General features: G+C 41.0%; 1 protein-coding gene across 1 annotated transcript in view; it reads right to left on the minus strand.

Annotated features, from left to right (window-relative positions):
- LOC130272994 (uncharacterized) overlaps window positions 1-27,285 on the minus strand; it is a 443,176-nt gene that overhangs the window by 313,383 nt on the left and 102,508 nt on the right. Inside the window, exon 8 of the mRNA XM_056519091.1 lies at window positions 15,432-15,500. Coding sequence (XP_056375066.1) covers window positions 15,432-15,500 — 69 coding nt within the window. The remainder of the gene's footprint in view (window positions 1-15,431; window positions 15,501-27,285) is intronic.

Consider the following 27,285-nt stretch of genomic DNA (forward strand, 5'->3'; position numbering starts at 1 on the left):
GCCAATAGCAATACATCACAACCACAGGTAACAAAGAAGCCAAAGACTCTTCTCATCAGCTTCTGTTTTATAGTCCAGAAAAGTATTTAAAATAAGAGAAAAAAGAGAAGGGATTTGCTTATAAAACAAGTAAAAGGTAAGGGAATAGCCATTTATAAATTATTATGGCTAATCTCTGCTAACTGTGCTGACAGAGGTTCATTGGAGGAAACAGTCAGCATGGTGCTTAAAGGGATCCGGTCATCAGTGTCAGCCGCACCTTCACCGCCATAGGCAAATAGATCTTTAGAACAACCAGAACAATGTAACACATGGACAATGTGTCCAACAATAGTACCCACAAAATAAAGAATATACACTCCGCACCACTAGCACTATTTCCCCAAAGAAAAGATGAAGTAAAGGCTGATAAGTACTAAAAGCAGCCTAGAACTGAGACATCTAAAAGAAGCCACGTTTTGTTAAAAATTCTTAGGAAATTTCAGGTTGATAAAATGGGATTGGTATAAGGGGACATACCTTTTAACCAACTGCAACCACCTAGACACTGGGGGGGGGGGGGGGGGTCAGTGTCCTTCAAGGATATAGCCATTAGCTTACGTGTACAAAAATAAATAAATAAAAGGAAATCTGATGAGTAGGCGCCTACAAGAACTCGTGCCCACATTATTAGTTAGCCTTAGTAAGCCAATCTGGGGAGTTAGTATGCAGGGGAACTCCGAGTGATCATGAAGGATCAGGGGCGTAGCTATAGAGGTAGCAGTCGGACCGTGGCCCTGGTGCCTAAGGGGGCCCCAAAACACATTTGCCCCATAAGAGACCTGTATTTTAATTGGCATATGGGGCCCTGCTGCATATTTTGCATTGAGGCCCATCTCTTTTATATATGATATTAGATAGATCTGGATCATCCTGGACCTCAAACTGACATTGGTGGCCTCATGACCACCAAAGGAAATACTAAATTGAGGTAACAAGTAACATTCTCCCTTGCATATTCTGAATTATGGTCCTTAAAAGGGGGTTATCAAGGAATAGTCAATTTCTTTCAAAAACAGCTCCATGTCTGTCCCCAGGTGTGTCCGGTATTATAACTTGGCTCAATTCACTTGGAACTGAGCTGCGAACCACACCCAGCCTGGAGGTAGAGGCAGATGGGGAGTAGTTTTGAAAGAAATTAGCTCTGTTTTTCTATTCCTGGATAGCCCCTTTAATAGAGATGTTCGCCTATGTTGACAAAAGAGGGGACTCATCTCTTTGTGGTTTTGTGTTAAATGGAGAATGTCATTAAAACTAATTTTAGCTGGTGCACTCCTTCTAGTAAATAAAAAATCTTTCTAATGTACTTTGTTTAAAAAAGATGAAATTTTCTATGTTTTATTTGTGTTTAGAAAAGCTGCCACTAGGTGTCTCCCTACCTGTCTAGAGCACATTTCCCCCTATCTCATGCACAGACTTTGGACTCCTGCTGGCCTGGCAGAAGTCCTAAATCAGGAAATGCAGTCTAGAGTGCTGAGCGGGGGGGGGGGGGGGGGGGGTGCAGCCTTAGCCAATCATAGCTCATCTAACACTGAACTGCTCTGGGCTGTGTGTAGCAGAGTGAGGAAGGAAGTTCTCCCTTGTATGGCTTCAGATGATGTCACGCCTGCTGGGAAATGCCCCTTCCCAGTCTGTGCATCTGACTGAGACTGAGGAGAAATTACAGAGCAATATCAAGGTAGGAAACTAAAAATAAAGGCAGGGGGTGGTTTATCATGATAGGGGAAGTAAACTGGGAGGATTATAAAATTTAACAAGATCATGACAGGCACTCTTTAAGCCCGATATATCCTCCTGATTCACTGTAAGTTAGAGAAAAACAAAAATGGTGTAACTAAAGCATGTGTCAACACAATAAAAGATAATACACGTATATTTTCAATACCTGAAACATGGAAAGCTATATCTGCTCTTCAGTGGTACTTCAATCTGGAGTTGTGCTGGTGAACAGGCCAGATGCCTCTTAAAAAGAGGGGCTTTGGTGATCATCTTCTGCTCCGCACTTAAGACAACAACGCTACTGGTTGTCTTTCTTTCAGGCCATTGTTTTCTGTTAAAGCAGTGCTCTCAAACTGTGGCCCACCCAATCTTGCAAAACTTCAACTCCCAGCATGCCCGGACAGTCGTTGGCTGTCCGGGCATGCTGGGAGTTGATGTTTTGCAACATCTAGAAGGCCACAGTTGAAGACCCCTGCGTTACGGCACATGATTATGCAAGACAAGCGTCTACGTTCCTACTGAACTAATTCCCAGAGGTTTTTACCTAATTTATTAATTCAGATAAAACCGGGCATACACGACAATCCAGCAATTAAGTAACCACGGCGAAGAAGCCCATCAATTGATGGCGGATATAACTAGAATCCTACAGAAAGGCATAAATACAATTTTTCCGGTGAATTTAAGCTTTGACAGTGTGGCAGAACTTGTCTTTACCAATAGTGGAGCTCGCAAATACTTAAAAGGCTAACAAGCCATAAAAACTACCTGGACGTGATAAATTTTAATGTGCGAGCAGCAGAGATGATGGCGTTAAACATAAAAAGCCTCGTCTTCTGTGGTGTGATAATGACAAATGCCATTAAGTGGATGCTATTTCTGGCATATGCTTCTGGAAAGTTAAAGGAGATATATAATGCAAAAAAGCTTATCCCCTATCCAAAGGATAGGGAATAAGTTTATGATCGCAGGGGGTCTGACTGGTAGGACCCTCCCGTGATCTCTTGCATGGTACCCAGGCTCTCCCCTGAAAGGGGGCGTGTCGACCCCCAGCACTAAGCAGCAGCCAAAACGCACCCTCTAAGTATCTCTATGGGAGAGCAGTTCGGCTATCTCCGGCTCTCCCGTAGAGATACATGGAGGGGCGTGTCGGCAGGCGCTTCGTGAGGGGGTCGACATGCTCTGTTCCTGGGAGAGCCAGGGTATCGTGGGGGAGATCGAGGGGGGGTCCCAGCAGTCAGACCCACTGCGATCTAATACTTATCCCCTATCCTTTGGATAGGGGTTAAGTTTTTTTGCATGATACTTCTCCTTTAAGGTTACTTAAATGGGGTATTCGGAGATCATAAAATTGTTTTAAAAGACACTTGAGGTGCACTAAAAATGAAAAACAAATCATACTACCCTTCCCCAATCCCCCTGCAGCTCCCAATCAGATAGATCCCAATGCTACCTTCTTACAGTGATGCATCTTCTCCATAGATAATATTCATTTAGCCAGTCATTGGTTCAAATGGGTAACTGATGTAGGCAGTGATTGGCTTAGTAGGCACCTACTGCGGGGATATAGCATCATTGGAAAATGTAAGCAGTGGGCACCGGGAGCTGTCCATACTGTATTGTTATTTTTTAAGAAATGTTTATAAGTTTAAATATCTGTAATATCTAATTTTGTCTATACATTTATAGACAAAAATATGTTGGCTCTATATAGAGATTATTATTAATTTTCTTCCAAAAAACAGAACTCATCTACAGGTTTTGTCCAGTATTGTAGCTCAGAACAATTGACTACAATAGAAATCCATGGCCATTAGCAGAATTTTTTATTTTTTTTTTATCCATCCATAGTTTTCAATGTCCATTGAGATGCAATGAACAGGTTCTCTGACTAACTTTATTTTAGATACCTTTAATCTAAATTTCATGAGTGTTCCCTCAGTTTTCCCCATGAGTTTTGTTTCAGGTTCTATAACAAAAATATTAATATCCAGACATTTCTTAGTAATACTTGTTTCAATAAGCTGAGTAACTTTTTTAATGCACTCTCCTGACAAGCTCAGCTCTATTCTCTTGCTTTAAAAATAATCATGATGACCCAAGTCCTTAGGTAATGCTATGTAACCCCAGTAGTACCATCGCTCCCAGTCCACAATGCAATGTCATCTGACAACATAAGGCATTATCAGAATCATTTCCAAAGAGGGTTTGTGGACGTAAAAGAACGATGGCCTGGAAACTGGACTGGTCAGATTAAATAAATAAGATATAAATGTTTACTTAAACACAATCGAAAGCCTAGTGTTCAAAAGAATTTATCAAAAAATATAGAAAAAAACTTGTAAGTCATAATTTTATTACGATTAGTCATAATTTTATTACAAATATTATGATTAAAATGATACTCATTTTTATATGCTTGTCTGTTGCAGTACTAGTTGAAAAAAAGTCTTACGTTTTGTAAGAAAACAAGTATGCCTAAAATTGCGCTATTCTGACCCCTATAACTCTCTCTCTATTCCCTTCCATGAGGCTGTATAAGGGCTCATTTTTAGCGACCGCAGCTCTTGTGCTTGCCGTACCCGAGCACCATGCCGTACGTACATTTATGAAGTATGTATCTAAAAATAAACAGCAGAGCTTCTCATGGAATAGTATAAAACTTCAAGCAATATTAGGAGATAGGAGCAAAACTGCTCACATTCCGTGGTTGTGTGGCAGACACAACCACCAGTAATAGCATAAGATCACAGTGCAGCCGCCCAGATTTTCAGCAGTCGGGTACCTTCTGCCAAACTGAGATACATCAAAGGGATATTGCAAAGAAAATGATCAGGGAATCTTCGGCGCAATCCGTGAGAGTTGAATCACATTACGCGATATTTTAAAACAAAAGTTTCATTTATTTATGGTGCCAAACGAACAGACACATTTCGAGACTGGAGCTGTCTCTTTCTCATTGATATGCCATTTTAACATTGAGAAAGAGACGGCTCCAATCTCGAAACGCGTCTGTTTGTTTGGCACCATAAATAAATGAAACTTTTGTTTTAAAATATTGCGTAATGTGATTCAACTCTCATGGATTGCGCCGAAGATTCCCGGATCATTTTCTTTGGAATATCCCTTTGATGTATGCACATTTTATGTCATGTAATGTGTCCTCTAGGGGTTAAAATGATAAAAACTAACTATCAAACAAACAGGTATTATGGTCTACAAATGTATATCTAATGTTTGAGATGGAAATTAAACAAAAGATATTCCTTTTAGAACCAAAAAATTATAATTTAGAATAGAACTATTTTCAATCGCAGCCACTGCCCCCCCCCCCCCAATCACAGAAATAAAGGCTCCAAAAAGTACTACATACCTTCTGTAGTTTTACCAAACACATATGGGCTGTGTCTGCAATGGCCAAAATCTATTACCTTCTATATAAATTACCAGATGTAAATAAATACATGACCCAATGATGGACATTAGTGTCTATTAGAAATGCTCCTTTCGACAAACCAAGGTGGGGGAGTCTCCGCTGGAATCAATCTCAGAAAGTCACAAATCCTTTTCCGGCTCAGATTGTGCCACGTTAATCTCCCAATAATGCACATGCATACATTAAAACCTACAACCGATCAGTAATGCTAATCGCCATCTAAGAGAAAGGTAAATTAAGCTATACCAGTAAAGTATAATACATATAAACACATACAATTAAAAAGTCAATTTGTAATACTACAGAATAGAGGAAGAAGCTGTATGTGTTGCTATGACAACCAGAAGAAAAAAAACACGACTAATTAAACAAACCAAAATAGCGACTGACTGAGAACAATGAACATGTTGAATGCGTAATTGAAGGGTTCGGCACCGATTCAGTAGGAGAAATGTTGAGTTATTAAATTAATTATCGATATGCACGGCCGGTATTATTGGCAAACAAACTGGCGTTGCGCTGCCAAAAAACTGACTTAATAAATTCCTCAATGCGGAGAAACAGACATTAGAGATTAATGTGTACTGGACAATAATCTGCAGGATGGAAAAATAGAATAGATTTTCCTTCAGGCAAAGTCGGCGTAGAGGGTTTTGGCAGCTGGAGAGAAACCCTGCAGCAACTGGCACTACAAATGCAGCGTAATAGCCTAAGGGTCATGTGATATGGAAGAAACAAAGCAACAGGTTATCAATGCTGTCAGCTGGACGTCAATTATAGTAGGGGGAGACTGTTTTGCTCTGTGGAATTTACAGATGGCCTCCACTTCTGAGGTTTTCTAGGACAATATTATTACTGACCGTCAATGGTTAGAACAGGCCATTGATGCCAGATAAATGAGGGTATGAGCCCCGATACCCTGGCTGCGGTGCATGCGCAAGTGCTGAGGCCTCTTCATTGCTTAAAGGCTGCTAAATCTTCAGAGCTTTGCCTTGTAAGTCATAAAGAGGTCTCTGGCTTGCACAAGTGCCGTAGCCCCCTCCATCAAGATGATTGTTTGCACCAAGAATTGGGAATCCCACCAATTCTTTATTGACTGCCTATCTAAAAAGTACTAGAATTTCCCATTGAGAACTTGCATAAAAAGTGAGTGATCCCATAGAAGCAGTCCATGCCACTACTATAAGGCCCTTGGAGAAAGGGCACCCAGTGTTGGTTAGTCTCTTTTACATATGCTAGTAAGCATTTATGCAGGACTCCATAAAAACGCATTGTTAGCTAAGAAGAAGGTGGAGAACTGAGAAATTCCAAGACATCTAAACAAGGTTGTGGTGGAAAAACACCAGTAAGTTCTTGGATCACAAAACCTGGTACCATTATGAGTTCATTTTGAGAGCAGCTATGGGATACCGTTTCCACATAGAGAATAAGCCATGCCTTCACCTGCCAGAGCAAGATGAAATGTATAGTTATGCAACAGATGGAAGCAACAGGTTGGAGAAAACCCAATACAGTGAGTAACCTAGCAAAGTACAACGGTTATGAAAACAAACAAGAAGCAGATAGGTGGTAGGGCTATAGGGACCATCATAGAATCACAGCACTCAAAAGAAGATAAACCAAGATAAACCCGTCCTCAACAATTGTCACCAAAACAAAGCAATTGTTGACCATATATGGCGCCCCTTTCTTTAATTAGACTTTTTCATTGGCCAATGGCACTGAAAAGGTCACGTAATTTCATGCCAGACAGAATATTGTATTTTGAAGTTTTTGTTGGTACTGATGATAGCCGTAATAATTCTGAAATTATCTTGTAAGTGTCACAAACTATTACTATTAATCATTGTAGATTGACACCTCAGTTACCGCTATACATTGATTGATTGTTAATTAGTCATAAATCAAAGACAAACTCAGCCCCGTCACTAAACACAGCCCCGACCTCCAGGGGGTTTACCATTCCCTGGGCCCTAATACTGGCTGATTATTGGATTTTTAATGCCTTCTTATGTCCTCCTGAGCAAAAAAAAAAGTTGTCCTTGTTTTCCTATAAATTTGCACTCATTATCTTGTCTCTGCTGAGGCCCCCCTGCAAGAATAACCTTTTTTGTAATCCACATGGAACGAAGCCCATTAAGTGTCGCATTTCTGATTATCTCCATGAATTATTCACATTTAAGTTCTTCAGGATGAGTTACTTACCAACTACTTTTTATCATCGTATTTTCATGCCACTCTGATCCAATCTGGCTAACCAATAAAGTCAACATCGATGCCCAGGTATTGTATAGGAACCAACATCTGCAATGTCTTTGCTGACTGCAGTCATCTGACCATTGGTTAGCACCGTTAGTTATTACTTAGGAAAAAGTGCAATATTTCAAAGTTAGTTTAAAGCTTTCTATAATTTTACGGTTTACATCCAGATATAGGCCACATGAAATATTGAGTAGCTTCCTACGTACTTGCTGATGCTGAGTTACAGAATCACGTTACACAAGTGCAATCTTTCAGCATTCCCTGGTGGCTCAATAGCTGGAGGTTTACATTCTGAAAAAGTATACATGCTTTCCACCAGCCAACGCACAACAATCTTTATTAGAACACAGACAGGGACTCCCCAAAATGCAGTGTAGCAAAGGACATTTTAACACAGAAGCAAAAGTTAAGTTGGTTAGGGTATGTGTGTCAAAAATCAGTCAACGGCTTTCAATAGTGACCAGCAGTTTTCCAAAACAGAAGTGGGAGAATTAAAAAAAAAAAAAAAAAGAGAGAGAGAGAGAAACATCAGACTTTTCTGTCTATTTACCCTACAAATTATATCAACTTCAACTTTGATTGTGTGATCTACAGGGTTAATGCTGCTGTCCGGCATTAAAGGTGAGTCCTGGCTGCCTTTAGCAGCAATTTCTCACCATTTGTGAAGAGAACGCAGCTCCTACACTCGCTTCAAAGACCAGTAAATGCAAAATTACGTAATTTTGTGTTAACATATTCCACATGACATAACTGTACGTCATAGGGCACAAATAATTTAATGCAGTATTGGGACCTTATACTTTCCTAGTGCAGTTTTCCCTAAAGGTCCCACTAGAAAGAATACAACTGGGACCACTAACCTGACACATGGAGCTAGGGCATTTTTTTTTGGGGGGGGGGGGGGTTCTTTAGTAACTTTTAAGAACTTTGAGGGGGGGGGGGGATATCATCAACTTAATTAAGTAAATTAATGTACCATACAAAAAAATTGTGAAAAAAGCTATTCCAGGGGATACTCCCTCAAGTGACAAGAGGGCACTCTCTTCACCTGGAGAAAAAAAGGTTTAGTCTTTGCTGAGATGACAACCCTTCCTTACCATAAGAACTGTGAATTTATGGAAAAGTCTACCTCAGGTACTGGTCACAGCAAAAACGGTTAAGGGCTTCCAAATAGGCTTAGATACATTCTTGGAACAAAAATGTAATGTGTATGTCTAAATACAGTATCACATTCACTTTCTTCCATTCATACCCCTTCCCTTCATCAAACCATACCCATACCCTTCAATCATCCATACCCCTTCCCTTCATCCACCCATACCCCTTCCCTTCATCCACCCATACCCCTCCCCTTCATCCACCCATACACCTCCCCTTCATCCACCCATACCCCTCCCCTTCACCCACCCATACCCCTTCCCTTCACCCACCCATACCCCTTCCCTTCACCCACCCATACCCCTCCCCTTCACTCACCCATACCCCTCCCCTTCACCCACCCATACCCCTCCCCTTCACCCACCCATACCCCTCCCCTTCACCCACCCATACCCCTCCCCTTCACCCATCTTCTCCCCTCCCTTCATCCACCCATACATACTCTCTTTCTCCTCCTCTCCTTGATAGAACTTGATAGACGTACATATATATATTTTTTTATTTATTTTTAAACGTACTAACTATACTATAAACTGTTTGTATAGTATGTAACTAGTGCTGGAAAAATGAGTTAATACGGTCCAAAGAAACAGAACATTTTGGAGTAAAAGACTTGAAAATAAGACCTAACCTTTAGAATGCAGCATTATTACAAAGCGTAAACTTTTTCTCTGGGTATGAAGGCCCCAAACATTCCAAGCCTTTGTTAAAATTTCATATAAACCTGGTAAGCAGAGAAATAAATTCAGAAAACACAAACATTTAAACTGCTAAAAAGATTTACAAAAAAAAATTGCCCACTTAAAGTCACTGGTGATCCCTTGTTATTGATAATTCCGAGCTCAGAAGACGAGAATCTGAATTACAGAGTGGGCAGCAGATCAATGGGCTTGTTACGCGGAGACGTCTCTTGGATCCATATCTAAAAGTACATGTGCACAGGATGGAAGAAATGAAAGATCGGGATTAGACGCCTTCATTACCATTCATGTTCGGCAGGATTTTTTTTCCTCCTGTAAATTCTCACAGTGATACATATGAAAAGAAATGCAGATTGGAGGTAAAGCTGCCGTGTTAACACCTTCACCGCAGTTTTTATGTTAAATCTCCGTCAAGATCGCATCCTGGAATCAAACGGCGTACTTCGTGACCTTTCCATCCGCTTCTCAGCCATGTTTAGTGTCACTTATATCCAGCTCTCCAGACAAAACAGTAAAGCATAGGAAGTGATTGACTAAGGTATAGAATATACAATAAATGAATCATCGCCGCGACATAATAAACCGCAGCCACGTATAAATCTTATCGGTAATATAAAGAAAAAGAAAAAAAGGAAATCAATTAAATCTGGGGAAATGCCGCTTTCCTGCTGCCAGTTTACGGCCATAAAATATGGCATCTTATTTCACGCGAGATAATGCTGGAGCGTAATAGAATATAATTCCTTCATGTTCATTACTTTGTAATCCTTAAGAAAGCCAAGATGATTTACGGTGATCTAAGAATCACTTTACGACTCTCCTGAGCATTTTAAATGGCATAATAAAGTAATGTTACTGATTTTACTTACTGTTATGATGCACAATGTATAAGGTCATGATGAATGGTTTGTATGTGATAAATCTGGCAGGGCCTCTTTGCAATTCTCATAGAACATTCTTTCTGTGGAAGGAAATGCCAGCTCAGCCAATAAATGGCGGCAGTGGTGACCCAACTTAGCCGGGGATTGGCTACCTAGGTTGTGTTTTCAGAAGGGCACCAGTGAGTTATGGGCACCCAGTTTGTGTTGGCATAGCAGGTGGGGGGAGTAACTTTTTTTTAAACCTATTCAGACTCTTTACGGTATTGTTCACAGCTACTAAACATGCAATTCTGCAATGATAACACCTGCAGCAGGAAATCTGCAGCATAATATATATACACACACACACACACGTGTGGACATATTCTTAGGAGGCATAGCCTGTGCTCAGTTTAAAAACACAGATTTTTATCATCTGCGCATCCCCTAAATAGTAAAGTGGGCATGAACTTTAATTCAAAAAAGGGAGGTCAGGTTTAGGGGGCATAATCTCAGCCTCACATACACTCATATTCACCAAGTCAACTACTCAATGGACTACCTGATGGCATATCTAAGGGGTACACAAAACATTTTAAAGAATAGGGTCCAATTTCCAATTAATGGTCCTGTGTTCTGTACAGCAGCTTGGCTGCTTATGATCTCCCAGAAAACTGAGTGTCCACATGACCAATCTCTGATTCTCTCTTCCCATTTCTTTCCAGCTCCAAAGAGTACAATGGGGAATAGGGTAGTGATCAGGGCAGTCCCAATGGTCAGACCCTGATGAGTCAAAAATGTATGTTATATTCTTTGTATATATAACATACATTTTAATCATCAATATACCCCATATCTAACACCAGTCTATATGGGTCCCCCTCTATGTGCCAGAAAGAGGTTACGGAGAAGGCTTTCCATTCTGGAGAGCTCAAGACATTTTTGTATTACACTGATGGCAAATCACCTAAATGGCTACCATGTAATACTACATTTACCCTGCTGGGGAAAGCCTGGCTGCCACAATGTGCCCTGGCAAAATAAACTCCTGGAGGGTGCCCATGGAAAGTGGGACCCATGGCAAAAGGCCAAACTGCATTTTGAAAATGAATTCCAATACAAAATTAGTAACAGGATTCCAAACTATAAAGCGTTCTATAGAGTAATAGTCACTTTATGTGGGCAACAGATACCATTTAGGTCTCCTTCAGTTCCAATGTCTGGGTGCCAGCACCCTCTGTGTACCCCCAGTCACACCTAATGATAAAACCAATTATGTTGTAGCGCAAATGCAAAACTGTATCCACAGGAATGAGAATCCCCATACATTGTTCCTATACACCTCTGTCCTATTTGATAAATCTTTTCTGCGCAAAACCTCTTCTGTAATGAAAACAGGGATGAAAAAAATTACTAACTATAAAACCGCCACTTGCGGTTAATAAGGATAAAGTAAGCCATACAAGGCCTCAGCCGCATCCCTGCTGTGAGATTTGCTGCACAAAAACTGATGTGTGACAGCAATGAACGGAGCTGTCCCAGAAGATGCCGAACGCTTCCAACATCTCCTGTCTACGGGGACATGATCTAATTACTTTAATGCTATACTTAAATCTGCCGTTTCATAGTTATTAATGGCCAAATGACGTGCCTTTCAACTCAGCTACATTAAATAGATGCCTATGACAATCTGGAGAAATAATACGAAGCACAGGAGCAAGGCCAAAAGCAAAACATGATTTAGAACAGCAAAAACAATTATATAGTAATCATTCGGCTGCTTGGGCCTATGACCTCAACCGTTGCGGTGCAGTCAACTTTGGGCATGAAGTGGAAACTAATCTAGCGTACGGAAGGATTGCCTGTATATGTACTACTACTATAAGGAACCAACAGAAAGTTGTTCTTCTAATGTGCTGCAAGCAATGACTAAGGCAATGGCACCTAAACCATCTACAACCATGAAGAACAGCTTTTTGCCAGTGTTGGACACCAGAGTAGACTGGACCTACAAGTCTATTATCACCAAAGACTTATGAGCTATTTTAGAAACTAATCAACCTAGCAGGAAGTGAACAGTTTACCTCCAAGCTTTAGATGGGATTCTTAAAGGGGTATTCCGCCCCTAGACATCTTATCCCACGCTGCAGGACCCCCGTGAACTCGCTGCTGCACCCGGCATTCGTTTAGAGCGTCGCCTGCAGCGCCAGAGACTCGTCCGTCACGCCCCCTCCCATAGACTTGCATTGAGGGGGCGTGGACGTGACATCACGAGCCTCCGCCAAGCATCGCCAGTCATCCGGGCACAGAGTGCTGCAGGCAAGATCACAGGAGTCCCCAGCGATGGGACCCCCCGCAATCAGACATATTTTCCCCTTTGGATAGGAGATAAGATGTCTAGGGGCGGAGTACTCCTTTAATTACTGGACCTCATGGGCAGGCCTTTTATTTGTATTTTTTTAATTGCCTCAGTATTTGGGTCCCTCAAAAGACCCATAGTCTTGTGGTAAGTAGCCTCCTGTAAGGTAAAGTTGGTGGTTTTGTTGTTCCTACAACCTGTGGTTTACTATTGACTAAAAGGGGTCGTCTCATCAAATCCATTACTTGACTGTAGCAGGTTTGGCTTCAGAAGCTTTGAGCAGTTCCTATTGGAGGGTAAATTTGCTGGCAATTCAAATGCATGTAATACATCTGGGTCAGGAGTGAGGGCATATGTAAAGGAGTAATCCATGAAAGACAACCCTTCAAGACCCCTTTGCAAGTTAGGCAGTTCTGCTTTAGAGCACTAAATGAATGGCACCAACACATACACCCAGGACCCAGCACTCCTTACCTGTGCCAGCCTTTTATGTTACATGATATAAAAGAGAGACAGAGATTTGGTACAGCAACAGGTACAAGGAGACGGATAGCACTCAAGTAATGAAATGTAGATCCACTTTGGCCTAAGCCAGACAGAAGTATTCATAAGAGTGGCAAATCTTTTATGATAAACAAACTTCTTTAATAAAGATCCGGTGCACATAGGTAAAGTGAAGGGGAACATGGACAGCAGTAACATTGATGAGGCGACAGCTGTTTTGTATGGGGTACAAAACAGCTGTTGTCTCTAACATTTGGCCCCTTTCACACTACCGTCATGTTCCTGCAAAATCTTCTGTCATGATCTTCAGTTACAAAATCCATAAAATGGCTGTCAAAGGATTCCATGAATTTCAATGGGATTTTTTGACCGTCCATCATCAGTTATAGCCCGTTATGACTAATGTCTGTTATTTTGAAGGGGGGGGGGGGGGGGGGTAAATAATGTTGCATGCACTCATTTTTGTCACGTCAAAAATAACGGTGGAATAACAGATGCAAAAATTTCAACATTGAGGTTTATGGGTGACGGATGTTCTCAAATTACATCCGTTATTGTCAGTTATTTTAATATTCTTTTATGATCCATTATTGCTACTGAGCATGCTCCGTAAAGCCTCTCAACCAGAAGTCAAAAAGGGGTTAAAATGTATGGACAATAACAGATCATAACGGATAAAATAATGGATCATAACAGATGGCCAATGTTCGTTATTTTAACAGAATGTCCGTTATGATCCATTGTGATCAGTTATTTGAGCCATTAATTCATGATCCATTATTGCTGTATAACCGCTAACAAACTTTTCCTAACGCTGGAGCCAGCGCCAGCAGCTCGTAACGTCATAGCCTTGCCCCATCATGAAGTCACGCCCCGCCCCCTCAGTGCAAGTCTACGGGAGGGGGCGTGATGGCTGTCATGCCCCCTCCCATAGACTTGCATTGAGGGGGTAGGGCGTTACGTTATGAGGGGGCGTGTTGTGATGTCATGAGGGGCGGGGCTATGACATCATGAGCTCCCGGCGCCGGCTCCAGGGTTCGGAATAGTTTGTTCCAAACACTGAGCAGCTGAGTACCCCTTTAAGGTAGCAATCTTAAGGTTTTTCTTCAATGGACTTTTGTAGTAAGTTTGAGGAAGTTGAAGGTTTTGGCCAAATCCAAGGTGGCTCATTGCATGACTATTTTATTGTCATGACCAGCTCCGGCTTCAACTGTGTATGGCGATGTGTGAGGCTACATTTACATGGCGGAATATTTTGCAGGAAAGTCTGCCTGGAAAACAACGCAAGAGCAAGACGGCGCTAGGACCACTCAGAAATGCGCCATCTCCATAGACAACAAAGCATTTACCAACATCACTGCATAAATAGGCAGATAGACAATTCAGGACTCTTGGGGTAATGTCCTGTACGGGTATGTTGGTTGTCACCCTGCTTTCCATGCAAGGAATAAAGTGAACATCTCAAGGATTATATTCACAGGTCACTCCCTTCCTAAGAAATGTTCTTTCATCGTAATAAATTAGATGAATATAAACAATGGTCTAAACTGCCCCGAAATGTCGCAATCAACATCATTTCACCACAAGACGTCTAGAAACCAAGACTTTCTCTTCTGAACAATTAACCTTTAAGACCCTTTAAAGATGAATATTAAACGCTTTTGTCTTTGGAGTGTACAGAGGAGCTATTCCAACCTGCACCATACAAAACACCGCAAAATACACAGAGCCGGGATAAGACAAAGGTGGATATTACTATTCAGACCATGAAAACAGACACAACAAGTGCATCGCCAAATACCGGCCACTTATCAGGAGGAGGTTTTTGCATTTTTTCAGTAAATTTACATGGATTAGCAAACATCAAAGCAACGCGTAGTTCTACTTAGCCATATCACTTGATATGGAAGGAAAAAAAAGCCATAAAACATGCAATTTGTAATTCTCTTTGAAGGTTTGTTTACCTAGAACCCCTTATATTTTGCTGCAAAATGATGGATGGGATGAAAATCTAGCTGAATATTAATTCCAAAACTGAAAGGCTAAATAGTAACTTTTTCTGGATTTTTTATATTTTTTTTTAAATGTAATGTCATATGTTGGCTGAATAGAAACGGCGGGAGCTCAGCGCACTTCCATCGTATCCTCACCTCCTCGGGGGCCATGTGACATACAGAGATAATGAAACACTTGCTGTGCTTTATAGGTGCTATCATCCAAATTGACATTTCAGAAACGCTGAAAAGTTCAGGGTAATTATGAAATATCATCTTCCTCCCTCAAAAAAGGGGACACCTGAATCCCGCCACTCACCGCTTCAGCACCAACATTAATAGTAGTCCCAATAACAAGGAAAAAAAAAATGTCAAATGAAAGTAATAATTCAATCCTACCTCAAAGACTTCAGCTTCTATAAGTAACTTGGCAGCCGTGATTCGAGACTCATATGGAGGCAAGGGGGACTGAAAGACGAAAAAGAAATCATTGTCGGGTTTAAAGGAAATCTCCACAATTTACAACATTTGACAGATAAAATCTAAATAAAGCACTGAGAAAATCTGTAAAAACTTTATTGTATTCCTCTCGCACTGATCTTCAGTTGCGGACATTGTAGGGGGCTCCAAAAGTGTGCAATTGCCTTCAGCTATAGGCCTGATGTTTGGCTATAAAAGCAAATCGTACCATTCCTGGGCACAGCGTGTGGACATATTATATTTTTGTGGCACAGTGTGTGGTAGTATTATGCTCAGGGGTGAAATGTGTGTGGGTATAATATTCAGAGGACACAGTGTGTGGCAGTATTATATTCATTGGAAGGGTCGTAGCTATAGAGGGTGCAGAGGTAGCAGTTGCACCGGGGCCCTAGGGTCTTAGGGGGCTCCAAAGCACATCTGCCCCATAAGAGACCAGTATTATAATTGACACATGAGGCCCTGTTGCAGATTTTGCATCATGGCCCAGAAGCTACAATTTACATCTCTGTTAATGGGGTACAGTGTGTGGAGGTGTTATATTCATGCGGCACAGTGTGTGGCAGTATTTTAGTTAGTAGTGCAGTGTGTGGCAGTATTTTAGTTAGTAGTGCAGTGTGTGGCAGTATTTTAGTTAGTAGTGCAGTGTGTGGCAGTATTTTAGTTAGTAGTGCAGTGTGTGGCAGTATTTTAGTTAAAAGTGCAGTGTGTGGCAGGATAGGGGATAAGTTTTAGATTGCGGGAGGTGCGACTGCTGGGACCCCCAGGATCTCCAGCATGGCACCGCGCTTCTCCCCAAGAAGGGAGTGTGTCGACCCCCGCACAAAACAGCAGCCAACACACCCCTCCATGTATCTCTAGGAGAGAGTCGGAGATATAGAACACTGTCACTGTCCAGCTTTCTCATAGAGATACATTGAGGGGGCAAGTGGGTGAACCCTTAAAGCAGGGGGTCTATACAGTCCCTTCCTGGAAAGAGCTGGGATGCTGTGAAGGAGATTGTGGGTGGTCCCAGCGGTCGCACCCAAATATTCCATAACTATAATAAAATAATTAACTAAAATAAATAAATAAAATAAATACTTACATTAAAAATAAATTAAATTAATTAATTACTAAATTAATAAAGTGAATAAACAAATAAATAAGTAAATAAAATAAATACATGTAAATAAATACATAAAAAAAAGTAAACAAACTAAATAAAATAAATAAATATCTAAATGAATGAATAAATAAATAAATAAATAAATAAATATTCCAGCCTATGCTCAGCTAATATTCCCAGTGCATCAGGGAGCAGAAGTCTAAAAAGCATTACCGAAAACAAAACCCTACAAGTAAATGAGCAGCCAACTTTCTTTCTTTCTTTTTTTTTCTTCACGGTGCACTTGGGAAAGAACATAAGGTTGGTGGTAAACAGTCTATGACTTGCAAATGTTGTGCTAAGCAGTATCTACCCAGCGCTGCAGGTCATTACGAAGAGAAGGTCTCGGTAATTTTATAAGGTTAGATCGTTACAAAGTCTGAACGACCTGCCTGGAAGATGATATATATGCAAAATTATATGGTCGGGGAAGGCGGGTGGGTAGGGGGGGAAGGGGGGGCGATTTGGACTGAACTTCATTAATCTAAATCCATTTTCTTGTGAGTCGAATGAGCGGGTATTTTAATAAACAGCGGGAGAAGAAAAAAAAAATAAAAAATATAGAACTCCGTAAAGTAAAACTGAAATGAGTTTTATTTATACATTAGCATATTTCATATGCGCTGAAAATTGAAGTTATTTTTGGGTCCCGCAAAGTTTTGTTCTGGTTAAGAGGTGCTATAATAAGTATTACTGGGAGGTGGCAGACAGACCGTCTAGTCAGCATTCAAGGCATTTGCTGTTCCAGATGAGTCGTTTCTGTATTGTACGTTGTTATTTAAAGAGGTATACATTCAAAAACTGCTCAGTGTTTGGGGAAAGTAACTGATCCCTCCCACCTGGGCCATTGTGAAGGTGGCGGTACTTACTGTCAGCACTTCCTTTATGGCCAATCGCTGGCTAAGTCAATGTTGTGGCCAGGGATTAGCTTAGCAGGCATTTGCAATGTGTCAAAAAAAAAGGACAGAAAGCATTGACAGGGAGGACCGACAATATAAGAAAAGCCAGCGAGTACAGGTTAATTTTTTTTACCCCGAATCCTGAGCAGTTTTAATGTGTACCTGTCTACAGTGATTGTCTCAACATACATTAGTTTCAACATACAATGGTCTTTTCTGAACCAGTGTAACTTGAAACCAGACTCAACATACAATGTACAGTCAGTCCAGATCTGTGAAACATGTCAATGGCTGGAAGATCTGACCAATCAGAAATGACATTCACTGGTAAAACCCCTGTATTACTGAAGTGCATGCACTGAATTCCTGTCTGGTAGCGCCCCCTACAGTACAGGGAGGAACTACATGTTCTGTACTACTCTCTCTCTGTGCCAGGGATATTTTTTTTTTAGGACATTGTGTGTACTGTACAGGACCCTGAAGAAGCTCCTGTCCTCTACATAGACAGTGATTACAGCTCCCAGCAGATCTTTATTACTTTTATAAGTAAGGATTTCTTTATCTGTATTAGTTATCTACTTATTTTTCTTTAATCCTCACGTTTTCCTATTTTCGGATGACATTTTTGGGGCTTCAGAACCAATTACCAGATTTCCATAGAGTTATGGTCTCAACATACAATGGTTTCAATATACAATGGTCGTCCTGGAACCAATTAATATTACTAGGTCATGCAGATGAGTTACATGTCTTTTATATTTGTCTATCTTCTGTATTTGGCTCACAAATCCCTCTGTTCTGTTACTCACTAATTCCAACATCCACTGCTCAAAAAGGGACGTGTCAGAGGCAACTCACTAACCATGCATTTACTACCTCCCTGAGTCTGCTGTGCTGGGTTTCTTCATGCAATCACTGCAGACTGTTCTGTAACCCCCTCCTTTAGGTTTTCATGCTGCAGTCTGAGGAGTGCTAGTCCCGCCTTCACTTCCTAGACTGTGTCCCTGCCTGTGCTTAAAGGGGTACTCCACTGGAAAACAATTTCTTTTAAATCAACTGGTGCCAGAAAGTTCAGAATTATAAATTACCTCTAGTAAAAAATCCCAATCCTTCCAGTACTTCTCAGCTGCTGTATGCTCCACAGGAAGTTCTATTCTTTTTGAATTTCCTTTCTAGTCCGACCACGGTGCTCTCTGCTGACACATCTGTCTATGTCAGGAACTGTCCAGAGCAGGAGCGGTTTGCTAGGGGGATTTGCCAGTACGCTGGACAGTTCCTAAAATTTACAGAGGTGTCATCAGAGAGCTCACAGCAGCTCTCAGGAGCGAGACCCGATGCATCATAAACTTTTGACATATCTGAGCAACGTGTCATGTTTATTTGAATGACAATAAAACCATAAATCTCTGGGGCATACTGTTCCTCCCTTTGAGTACCGACAATAGTGATTAATATCTCAATATGGGCCCATTCACACTTTTTGTTTTCCCCGAGAGGTATTCCGCTCCGAAGTTCCGCTGTGGAAAATTTGTTACAGCAGCCTCCCATTGTTTTCAATGGATTTCTGCTAACCCATTCACAAAAAGGTTTGTCAGTAACCAGGCTTTGTGTACTATATAAACTCACCATGACTCCACATGGCATCCGAGCTGATTTGTTTCATATAGCCCCCATAAACAGGTTTTGGCAATCCTGCTGAGTGAGCAAAACACTACACACACTGGGCTTGTTTCCTGTGTGAGCTGCAGGGAGGGCCTGCTGAGAGAGTGAGCAGGGAGGGGATGCTGCCCTCCAGCCAATCAGAGACACTCAAACACAGCACACTGAAGCAGTCATTTCTCTGAGCTGAAGAGAAGGGAGTGTGAGGTGTTGTCTAAGGTAGACGGTAGTCATCAGTGTGATAAGATCTCCTGGACTTCCTGTCTGGAGAGAAAGCTGAGAGAAACAGGGTATGTGCTCAAAAAAGATTACACTTCACATTGCAAAGTCATATAACTTTATCATGTGCAGCTATATAAATGTAACTTAATTTTAATGGAGTTCTACTTCAATGGGCAAAGCACATGTGAACCACACACTTCCAATCTAATCTTCTTAGTTAAAATATTGGCTTTGGACAGTGTCATCCATAAAAGAAAGGGGGCCCTGTAGCAAATACCGGTGAGCTTGCCTCCTAGGACATAAAGGTCTGGTGAACATTACCCTTTGCGTTCCATGCCCCATTGGTCAATATCCCCCTTCATTAATTTGCTAACAATGCTGTTTCCTGGGGGTAGGAGATCTGCAATATTTTTATACAAATAGGAAAAGGAATGGGACCAACTTAGAACGGGGCTTATTCTCTCCAGACGCATTGTCTTCCACTATGTTAGGTACACCCTTTCTCTTGGAGAAGTCATTACCACAGAGGGTTAAAATACTTTTTCTCCCTGCACTGTGGATGTTTACTCATTTACTAAGAGTGGAGTATCGGTTTGTGTAAAATTTTTGCTTTTCCTTTTTTTCTCTTGGTATTTACTAATCAGTCGTACTTTTCCCGATCTTTTTAGTCGCAGGGAATAAAAATCTGTCGCACGGTAATTTCTGTCGCAGGGTTCTTCTGTAAAACTGTAAAATCTGTTGCAGGGTTAATACTGTCGCACATTAAAATCTGGTGCATGCATAAATCTGTCGCTATGAAAATTGTGAAAATTGTGAAAAATATGTGAATATATATACCATATTTTCCGGCGTATAAGACAACTTTTAAGCCAAGTAAAATGTTCTCAAAAGTCGGAGGTACTGCAGTCGGCAGGGACGCCCGGGGTATGGATTATCCATACCCCGGGCGTACTGACAGAGATTAATTCCCCCCTTCACATTCAGGACATCCCTGTGTCCCGAAAGATATTTTCAGGACACAAGGATGCCCCGCGTTAACTTTAAAAATGCAGGGGCGCCGGGAGGTAGCGCACACAGGGACATCACTGACATCCCATGTGTGCGCCCATAGAAACAGCAGAGCGAAGCAGAGCAGCGAGGACGTGTGTGCATCATAAGTTACCAGCGGCACGTCATCTTCGGTGCTCCAACCACCACCCCTCCAGTCTCGGGACCTACTGCTATGTCCTATAGGCCACAGTAGTAGTTCGTGACCACGAACTGGAGGAGCGGTGGTTGGAGCACTGAGGTGAGGCAGTACACAGACATACAGCCTACAGACATACACTTTGGAATATCTCTAGATATTAATAAATGTAATAAAATAGTCTATCTTTCTATATATATATATATATATATATATATATATCTCTATAGTGATGACTCGCTCTTGCAGATAGGTGCGGTTGCAGTATAGAGGCAAGGAAACAGTACTTTTCAAATAAAAGATCAGTGTTTGATTCACACTTGGCAAACAGCAAAAACAGTCTTAGATGCAGTTTAAAGAAAAAGTAACAAAGTCCACCTGCGTTCCTTAGGTGTTCGTTCACACCTGAGTCCATGCCATACAGCAGTAAGCAAGTCTTTTCCAGGCCTCCAGGCAGGCTGCTCACCAGCTTCCAAACTTGGAGCAAACACAGGGAAGATTCCACCTCACCATTCTGGCAGAGTGAGCTCCAATATGCAAATCCCCCGCAGCTGATGAAGCAAGCTGCCTTTAAGGCCAACAAAAGGCGGCCTGGATTGTGGGGAATGGCCCCCACCCTATACTTGACAATTACCAGTAAGAGCCATCCCGGATTGGCCTTCCAGCCATACTACGGCCAAAGTCAGTCTGCATCGCAGAACACACACTGAATAAATACCGGCTCCTACTTCACCAAGGCCAGGAGCCTTGGTGACACATATCGCCCATCAGCCACCATGCATTTCACTTTCTCACAATATACACAAAAACATATATATATATATATATATATATATATATATATATATATATATATATGCGGTTGCTGACTTTAGCCTGCATAAATTAGTTCAGCTTTCAGGTGCTCCGGTGGGCTGGAAAAGGTGGAAACAGTCCTAGGAAAGAGTCTCCTAGGACTGTATCCACCTTTTCCAGCCCACAGGAGCACCTGAAAGCTGAACTAATTTAGGCAGGTAAAGTCAGCAACCGCCGAGCCGAGAAGTTTGTGACGAATCCAATTTACTGTTAGTTTGCTCATCTCTAGTTGGCACCCCTGAAATTTTCTAGAAAATAAAGTATTTCTCACAGAAAAGGATTGCAGGAACGCATGTTTTGCTATACACATGTTTATTCCCTTGTGTGTATTGGAACTAAACCAAAAAATGGAGGGGAAAAAAAGCAAATTGGACATAATGTCACCAAACTCCAAAAATGGTCTGGACAAAATTATTGGCACCCTTAACTTAATATTTGGTTGCACACCCTTTGGAAAAACAAAATTACTAAAATCAGTCGCTTCCGATAACCATCAATAAGCTTACACCTCTCAGCCGGAATGTTGGACCACTCTTCCTTTGCAAACTGCTCCAGGTCTCTCTTATTGGAAGGCGCCTTTCCCCAACAGTAATTTAAGGATCTCTCCACAAGTGTTCAATGGGATTTAGATCTGGAATCATTGCTGCCACTTCAGAACTCTCCAGCGCTTTGTTGCCATCCATTTCTGGGGGCTTATTGACTTAGGTTTGGGGTCATTATCCTGCTGGAAGGACCCAAGTTCTCGGACGCAAAAACAGCTTTCTAACACTGGGCTGTACAGTGAGACCCAAAATCTGTTGGTTATCCTCAGATTTCATGATGCCTTGTACACATTCAAGGCCCCCAGTGCCAGAGACAGCAAAACAACCCCAAAACATCATTGACCCTCCACCATATTTCACTGTAGGTACTGTGTTCTTTTCTTCGTAGGCCTCATTCCGTTTTCGGTAAACAGTAGAATGATGTGCTTTACCAAAAAGCTCTATTTTGGTCTCATCTGTCCACAAAACGTTTTCCCAGAAGGATTTTGGTTTACTCAAGTTAATTTTGGCAAAATGTAGTTTTGCTTTTTTATGTCTGTGTCAGCAGTGGGGTCCTCCTGGGTCTCATGGAATAGCGTTTCATTTCATTTAAATGTCGACGGATAGTTTGCGCTGACACTGATGCTCCCAGAGCCTGCAGGACAGCTTGAATTTCTTTGAAACTTGTTTGGGGCTGCTTATCCACCATCCAGACTATCCTGCGTTGACACCTTTCATCTATTTTTCTCTTCCATCCACGCCCAGGGAGATTAGCTACAGTGCCAGGGGTTGCAAACTTCTTGATAATGTTGCGCACTGTGGACAAAGGCAAATCTAGATCTCTGGAGATGGACTTGTAACCTTGAGATTGTTGATTTTTTTCCCCCACAATTTTGGTTCTCAAGTCCTCAGACATTTCTCTTTTCCGCTTTTTGTTGTCCATGCTTAGTGTGGCACACACAGACACACAATGCAAAGATTAAGTGAACTTCTCTCCTTTTTATCTGCTTTCATGCGTGATTTTTATATTGCCCACACCTGTTACTTGCCCCAGGTGAGTTTAAAGGAGCATCACATGCTTGAAACAATCTTATTTTTCCACAATATTTAAAGGGTGCCAATAATTTTGTCCAGACCATTTTTGGAGTTTGGTGTGACATTATGTCCAATTTGCTTTTTTTCCTCCCTTTTTTGGAGGAATAAACATGGGTATAGCAAAACTTGTGTTACTGCAATGCTTTTGTGAGAGAAATACTTCATTTACTAGAAAAATTTCAGGGGTGCCAACATTTATGGCCATGGCTGTATATGTATGTATATTTATATACACACACACATATGTATATACACACATATAGATAGATGTATTAAATATATAGGGAAATATATATATATATATATATATATATATATATATATATAAATATAGGGAAAAAAACATGTTGAAAATAAAGCTAAAACGTTGTTTAAAAATTAAATTGCGCAAAAAAAAAAAAAAAAATTACAAGAATCGCTTGAAAAGGCAGGCAAAAGGAGGAAACAGCCAGAGAATTTACTTTACTTTCTGAAACTTTATACATGTTTTAAAATGTAGGGTTTTCTTCCCAGAAAATTCACAATATTTTTTGAGTGGTTTTCAGAAAAGACGAGTGATTTTGGATGAAATGTAGGGAACGCGCCCCTTTTCCCAAAAACAACACCCATTTTGTAGGTTGTTTTTTTTTTCACTCAGAGTGATTCAGATTCTATTGTTTTTTTTCTGTTACACATTGGCCCTTATTTTCTAAGAGTGTTGTGTAGGTTTCTTTGTGGGTTTTAATTCCCTACAATTTATTTTCCACAGTATTTACTAGTTTCCCTACATTTTCCACTTACCCTACATTTTGCTTTTTTTTTTACACATGCTCTGACCTGTAGGGTTTTCTTCAGCTCAAATCCACCACATTTTCTGTGGAAACCTTAGTAAATATGTTGCGTTTTTCTGAAAATATTGGAAACGCGCCCCTTTTTGATGACCACGCCCCTTTTCCAGTGGCCATGCCCCTTTTTGGGGTTTTCTTAGCAAAATGGAGAGCTAGTCATGTTTTTTTCAATTCTGTTGCAAATTCTGGCGCAGACAGAACTTCTGGCGCACAACCAGACAAAACATGTCGGGTTTGCAATAGTAAATGAGGGCACATTCCGTGCGACAGAATTTAGGCACAAAACCCGACACAAAGAGTCGGAATCATGTTAGTAAAGGAGTGCCAATGTGTTCTATTACCTGGAATATCTCTTTGCACATATTTTGTAGTGTGAACGCAGCCTACAGCCCAACAGAAGTGTATGGGGGCCTTATTACAGCTCCACTGAATGGAGTCCTAAACTGCACATGTTTGTGAACCTGTAAATATACATTTATTTTAGTCCCTAAATAAATGTTTATTTTAGTCCCGTTGACAATTTTTCCCCCCGAATAAACAAGATTACATGGAAGGGTATATTTAACCTCAGCCACTTAAGGTTAAGTAAACTTTAAAATGGTTAAGTACTAAAACATTGCAGAACCTTCTAAATGGGAGAGAATTAGGTGGTAAATGCCTTAGGCTTTCATTTAATTTGAGCACTTAATTTAGACCTGTGGGAGGCTGAGAATCGAGTATAAAAATAAGGACTTGCTTTTGATGTGCTGTTTTCAAGAGATGATTCGATGGATAAGGGATCATTATGACCAAGAGCGGATGAACGTGCCAGGTCACAATATTCCGCCGATGCTAGAAATGAAACACAGCTTTTAAGAGGAAAAGACAAAAAAGGAAGTAAAAAAAAAAAAAAAAAGGTAAAAATACTCAGAAGAATTAAGTATAGCTGGAAGTTTGAAGACATAAGGGCTTACAGGATACCTATAGGCCAGGCTTATATGGACAAAATAGGAAGTTATTTTACAGCAGAAATTCCTATTCTTTCTTGTTCTCTTTTACATGGCAATGACCATCCTTCAATGACCATCAATGACCATCCTTCAGAGTCCTATACAATTAATATACAGTATAAAAAAAGATTGTATAAGATTATAAAAACCTGCCGGCTGCTTCCTCACTGTCCAAAGGCCAAGCGGGTTTTGCGGGTCAGGCTTATTTAAGGGAACAAGGACAAGCTGCAATACCAAAGCAATACGATAAAAGCATTCTTTAAAGGAGTATTCTCATGTTATAAAGGGGTGGCATATTGCAAGGATATGCTGTTACTTTATGATTGTATTCAGATCTGACTTCTGAGACCCAGCACCAATGGTAGGGGCACAGCGCTAAGGTGGCAACATTAAACCATAATGAAAAAGTAAAGACATTGGCCCTCATTTACTATTGTAAACCCGACCTCTTTTGTCGGGTTTTTTTGTCGCATCTTTGTCTGCGCCATGTCGCAGACATCGTGCGCCAGTCTGCGACACGATGCGACATTTTTTCCCGACGGACCCGATGTGGATTCTCCCAAACCCGAAAAAGGGGCGTAACCCGACATTTCTGAGCTTTCCCACGTATTTATAAAGGTTTCCAACCCGAATTTGTTGTATTGTTGTGGATTTTTTCCCGACAGCTCAGAGGAGTTGGAAACCAAAACCAACAAAACCCAGTGCGACAAACAGGATGCGACATAATAATAAATACCAGGGGAAAAAAGCAGTCGGGTAAGAAAGCAAGATAGACTTACAACCCGATTTTCTTAGTAAATGAGGGCCAGAATGTTAGAACTCATTGGGAAAAAATCATTTATTCAGGACTTGGTTGAAGCCCTTTTGGCAGTGATTACAGCCTCCAGTTTTCTTGGGGATGCGGCCACAAGGTTTACACACCTGGATTTGGGGATTTTCTGCCAGTCTTCTCTGCAGATCCTCTCAAGCCCTGTTAGGTTGGATGGGGATCGTCGGTGGAAGCCATTTTCAGTTCTCTCCAGAGATGTTAGACTGGGTTCTAGAACATTTACAGAATTGTCCCTAAGCCCTCTTGTGTGATCTTGGCTGTATGATTACGGTCTTTGTATTGTTGGAAGGTGATCTTTAGGCTTAAAGCACTCTGGACCAGGTTCTTATAAAGAATATCTCAGTACTTTGCTTTATTCAGCTTCCCCCTCAACTCTAGTGTTCCAGTCCCAGCCGCTGAAAACACCCCAAAAAAGTAATGCTGCCCCCACCATGTTTCACTGTAGGGATTTTGGTCACCTCTCTTAACAAGGCGTTTCTTCCCCGATTACTTAGTTTGGTGGGGTGATCAGCTCCAAGAAGAGTCTTGGTTGTTTCAAACATCTTCCATTTTATAATTATGGATGGCACTGAGCCCTTAGGAACTTTCAGTGCAGCAGAATTTTTTTTGCTATAACCTTCCACTAGATTGGTGTTCCCATACACTCCTGAGCTCTACAGACAGTTCTTTCTCCATTCATAATAAAAAATAAAAAAAAGAAAAGACAAAACTCTCCAAAATGGAGCACACCAAATAATGAAAAATACAATACTTTATTAACTACACATGATACACAATACACAGAAACCCTCTAAAATCTGTTAAAACATACCCATGAAAAGCAAAACAAAAGGACACTACTCCTGAGGACGTTGTCTTAGGACAATGGAACGCATGGAGCCTTCAGCTGGGCGCTCACCAATCGGTCACTTTTTGAACTCCCCCTACTGGTCTGATGTCTACTATGTTGTGACCACCTGCAATTGTGAGGTTGTATATCATTAGAATGAATCTCTAGTTATTAAACCTTGACTGGGTTCTAATAGGCAGGAGATGGGTTTACAAAGGACTGCAGCCAGTTTATTGGGGAAAGATGCACACACATTATTGGGGTTTGAGCGCCCTGGTGGTGGAATCCATGGCCCCCACCTCATGTGGAGTTTCCATGTATTGTGTATCATGTGTAATTAATAAAGTATTGTATTTTTTAATATTTGGTGTTGGCATTTTGGAGTGATTTTTCTTTTCTTTTTTTTCAATTGTGGAACTTTTTAAACACTAGGGCAGCACCCATTTGTTATTTATTTGGTTGAGCCCAACCCTCCCAATCTTTTCTAGTTTGGACTTTCTCCATTCATGGCTTGGATTTTGCTCAGTGGCCACAGGAGGCACAATGTAGTATTACATGCTGTCCACTGATGCTTTTGATGATGAGTTGAAGTCTGATCTGGACAGCTGAACATGGTTCCAACCAAGGCACCCAACCAAGGACTCCTTGATGTCCTTATTCCAAAAAAAAAAAGCACATGCAAAGGGAATGTACCACTTATAATATAGCAAACAATGTC

Source organism: Hyla sarda, chromosome 5 (genome assembly GCF_029499605.1).
Source record: "Hyla sarda isolate aHylSar1 chromosome 5, aHylSar1.hap1, whole genome shotgun sequence".
In the NCBI taxonomy this organism is placed as follows: domain Eukaryota; kingdom Metazoa; phylum Chordata; class Amphibia; order Anura; family Hylidae; genus Hyla; species Hyla sarda.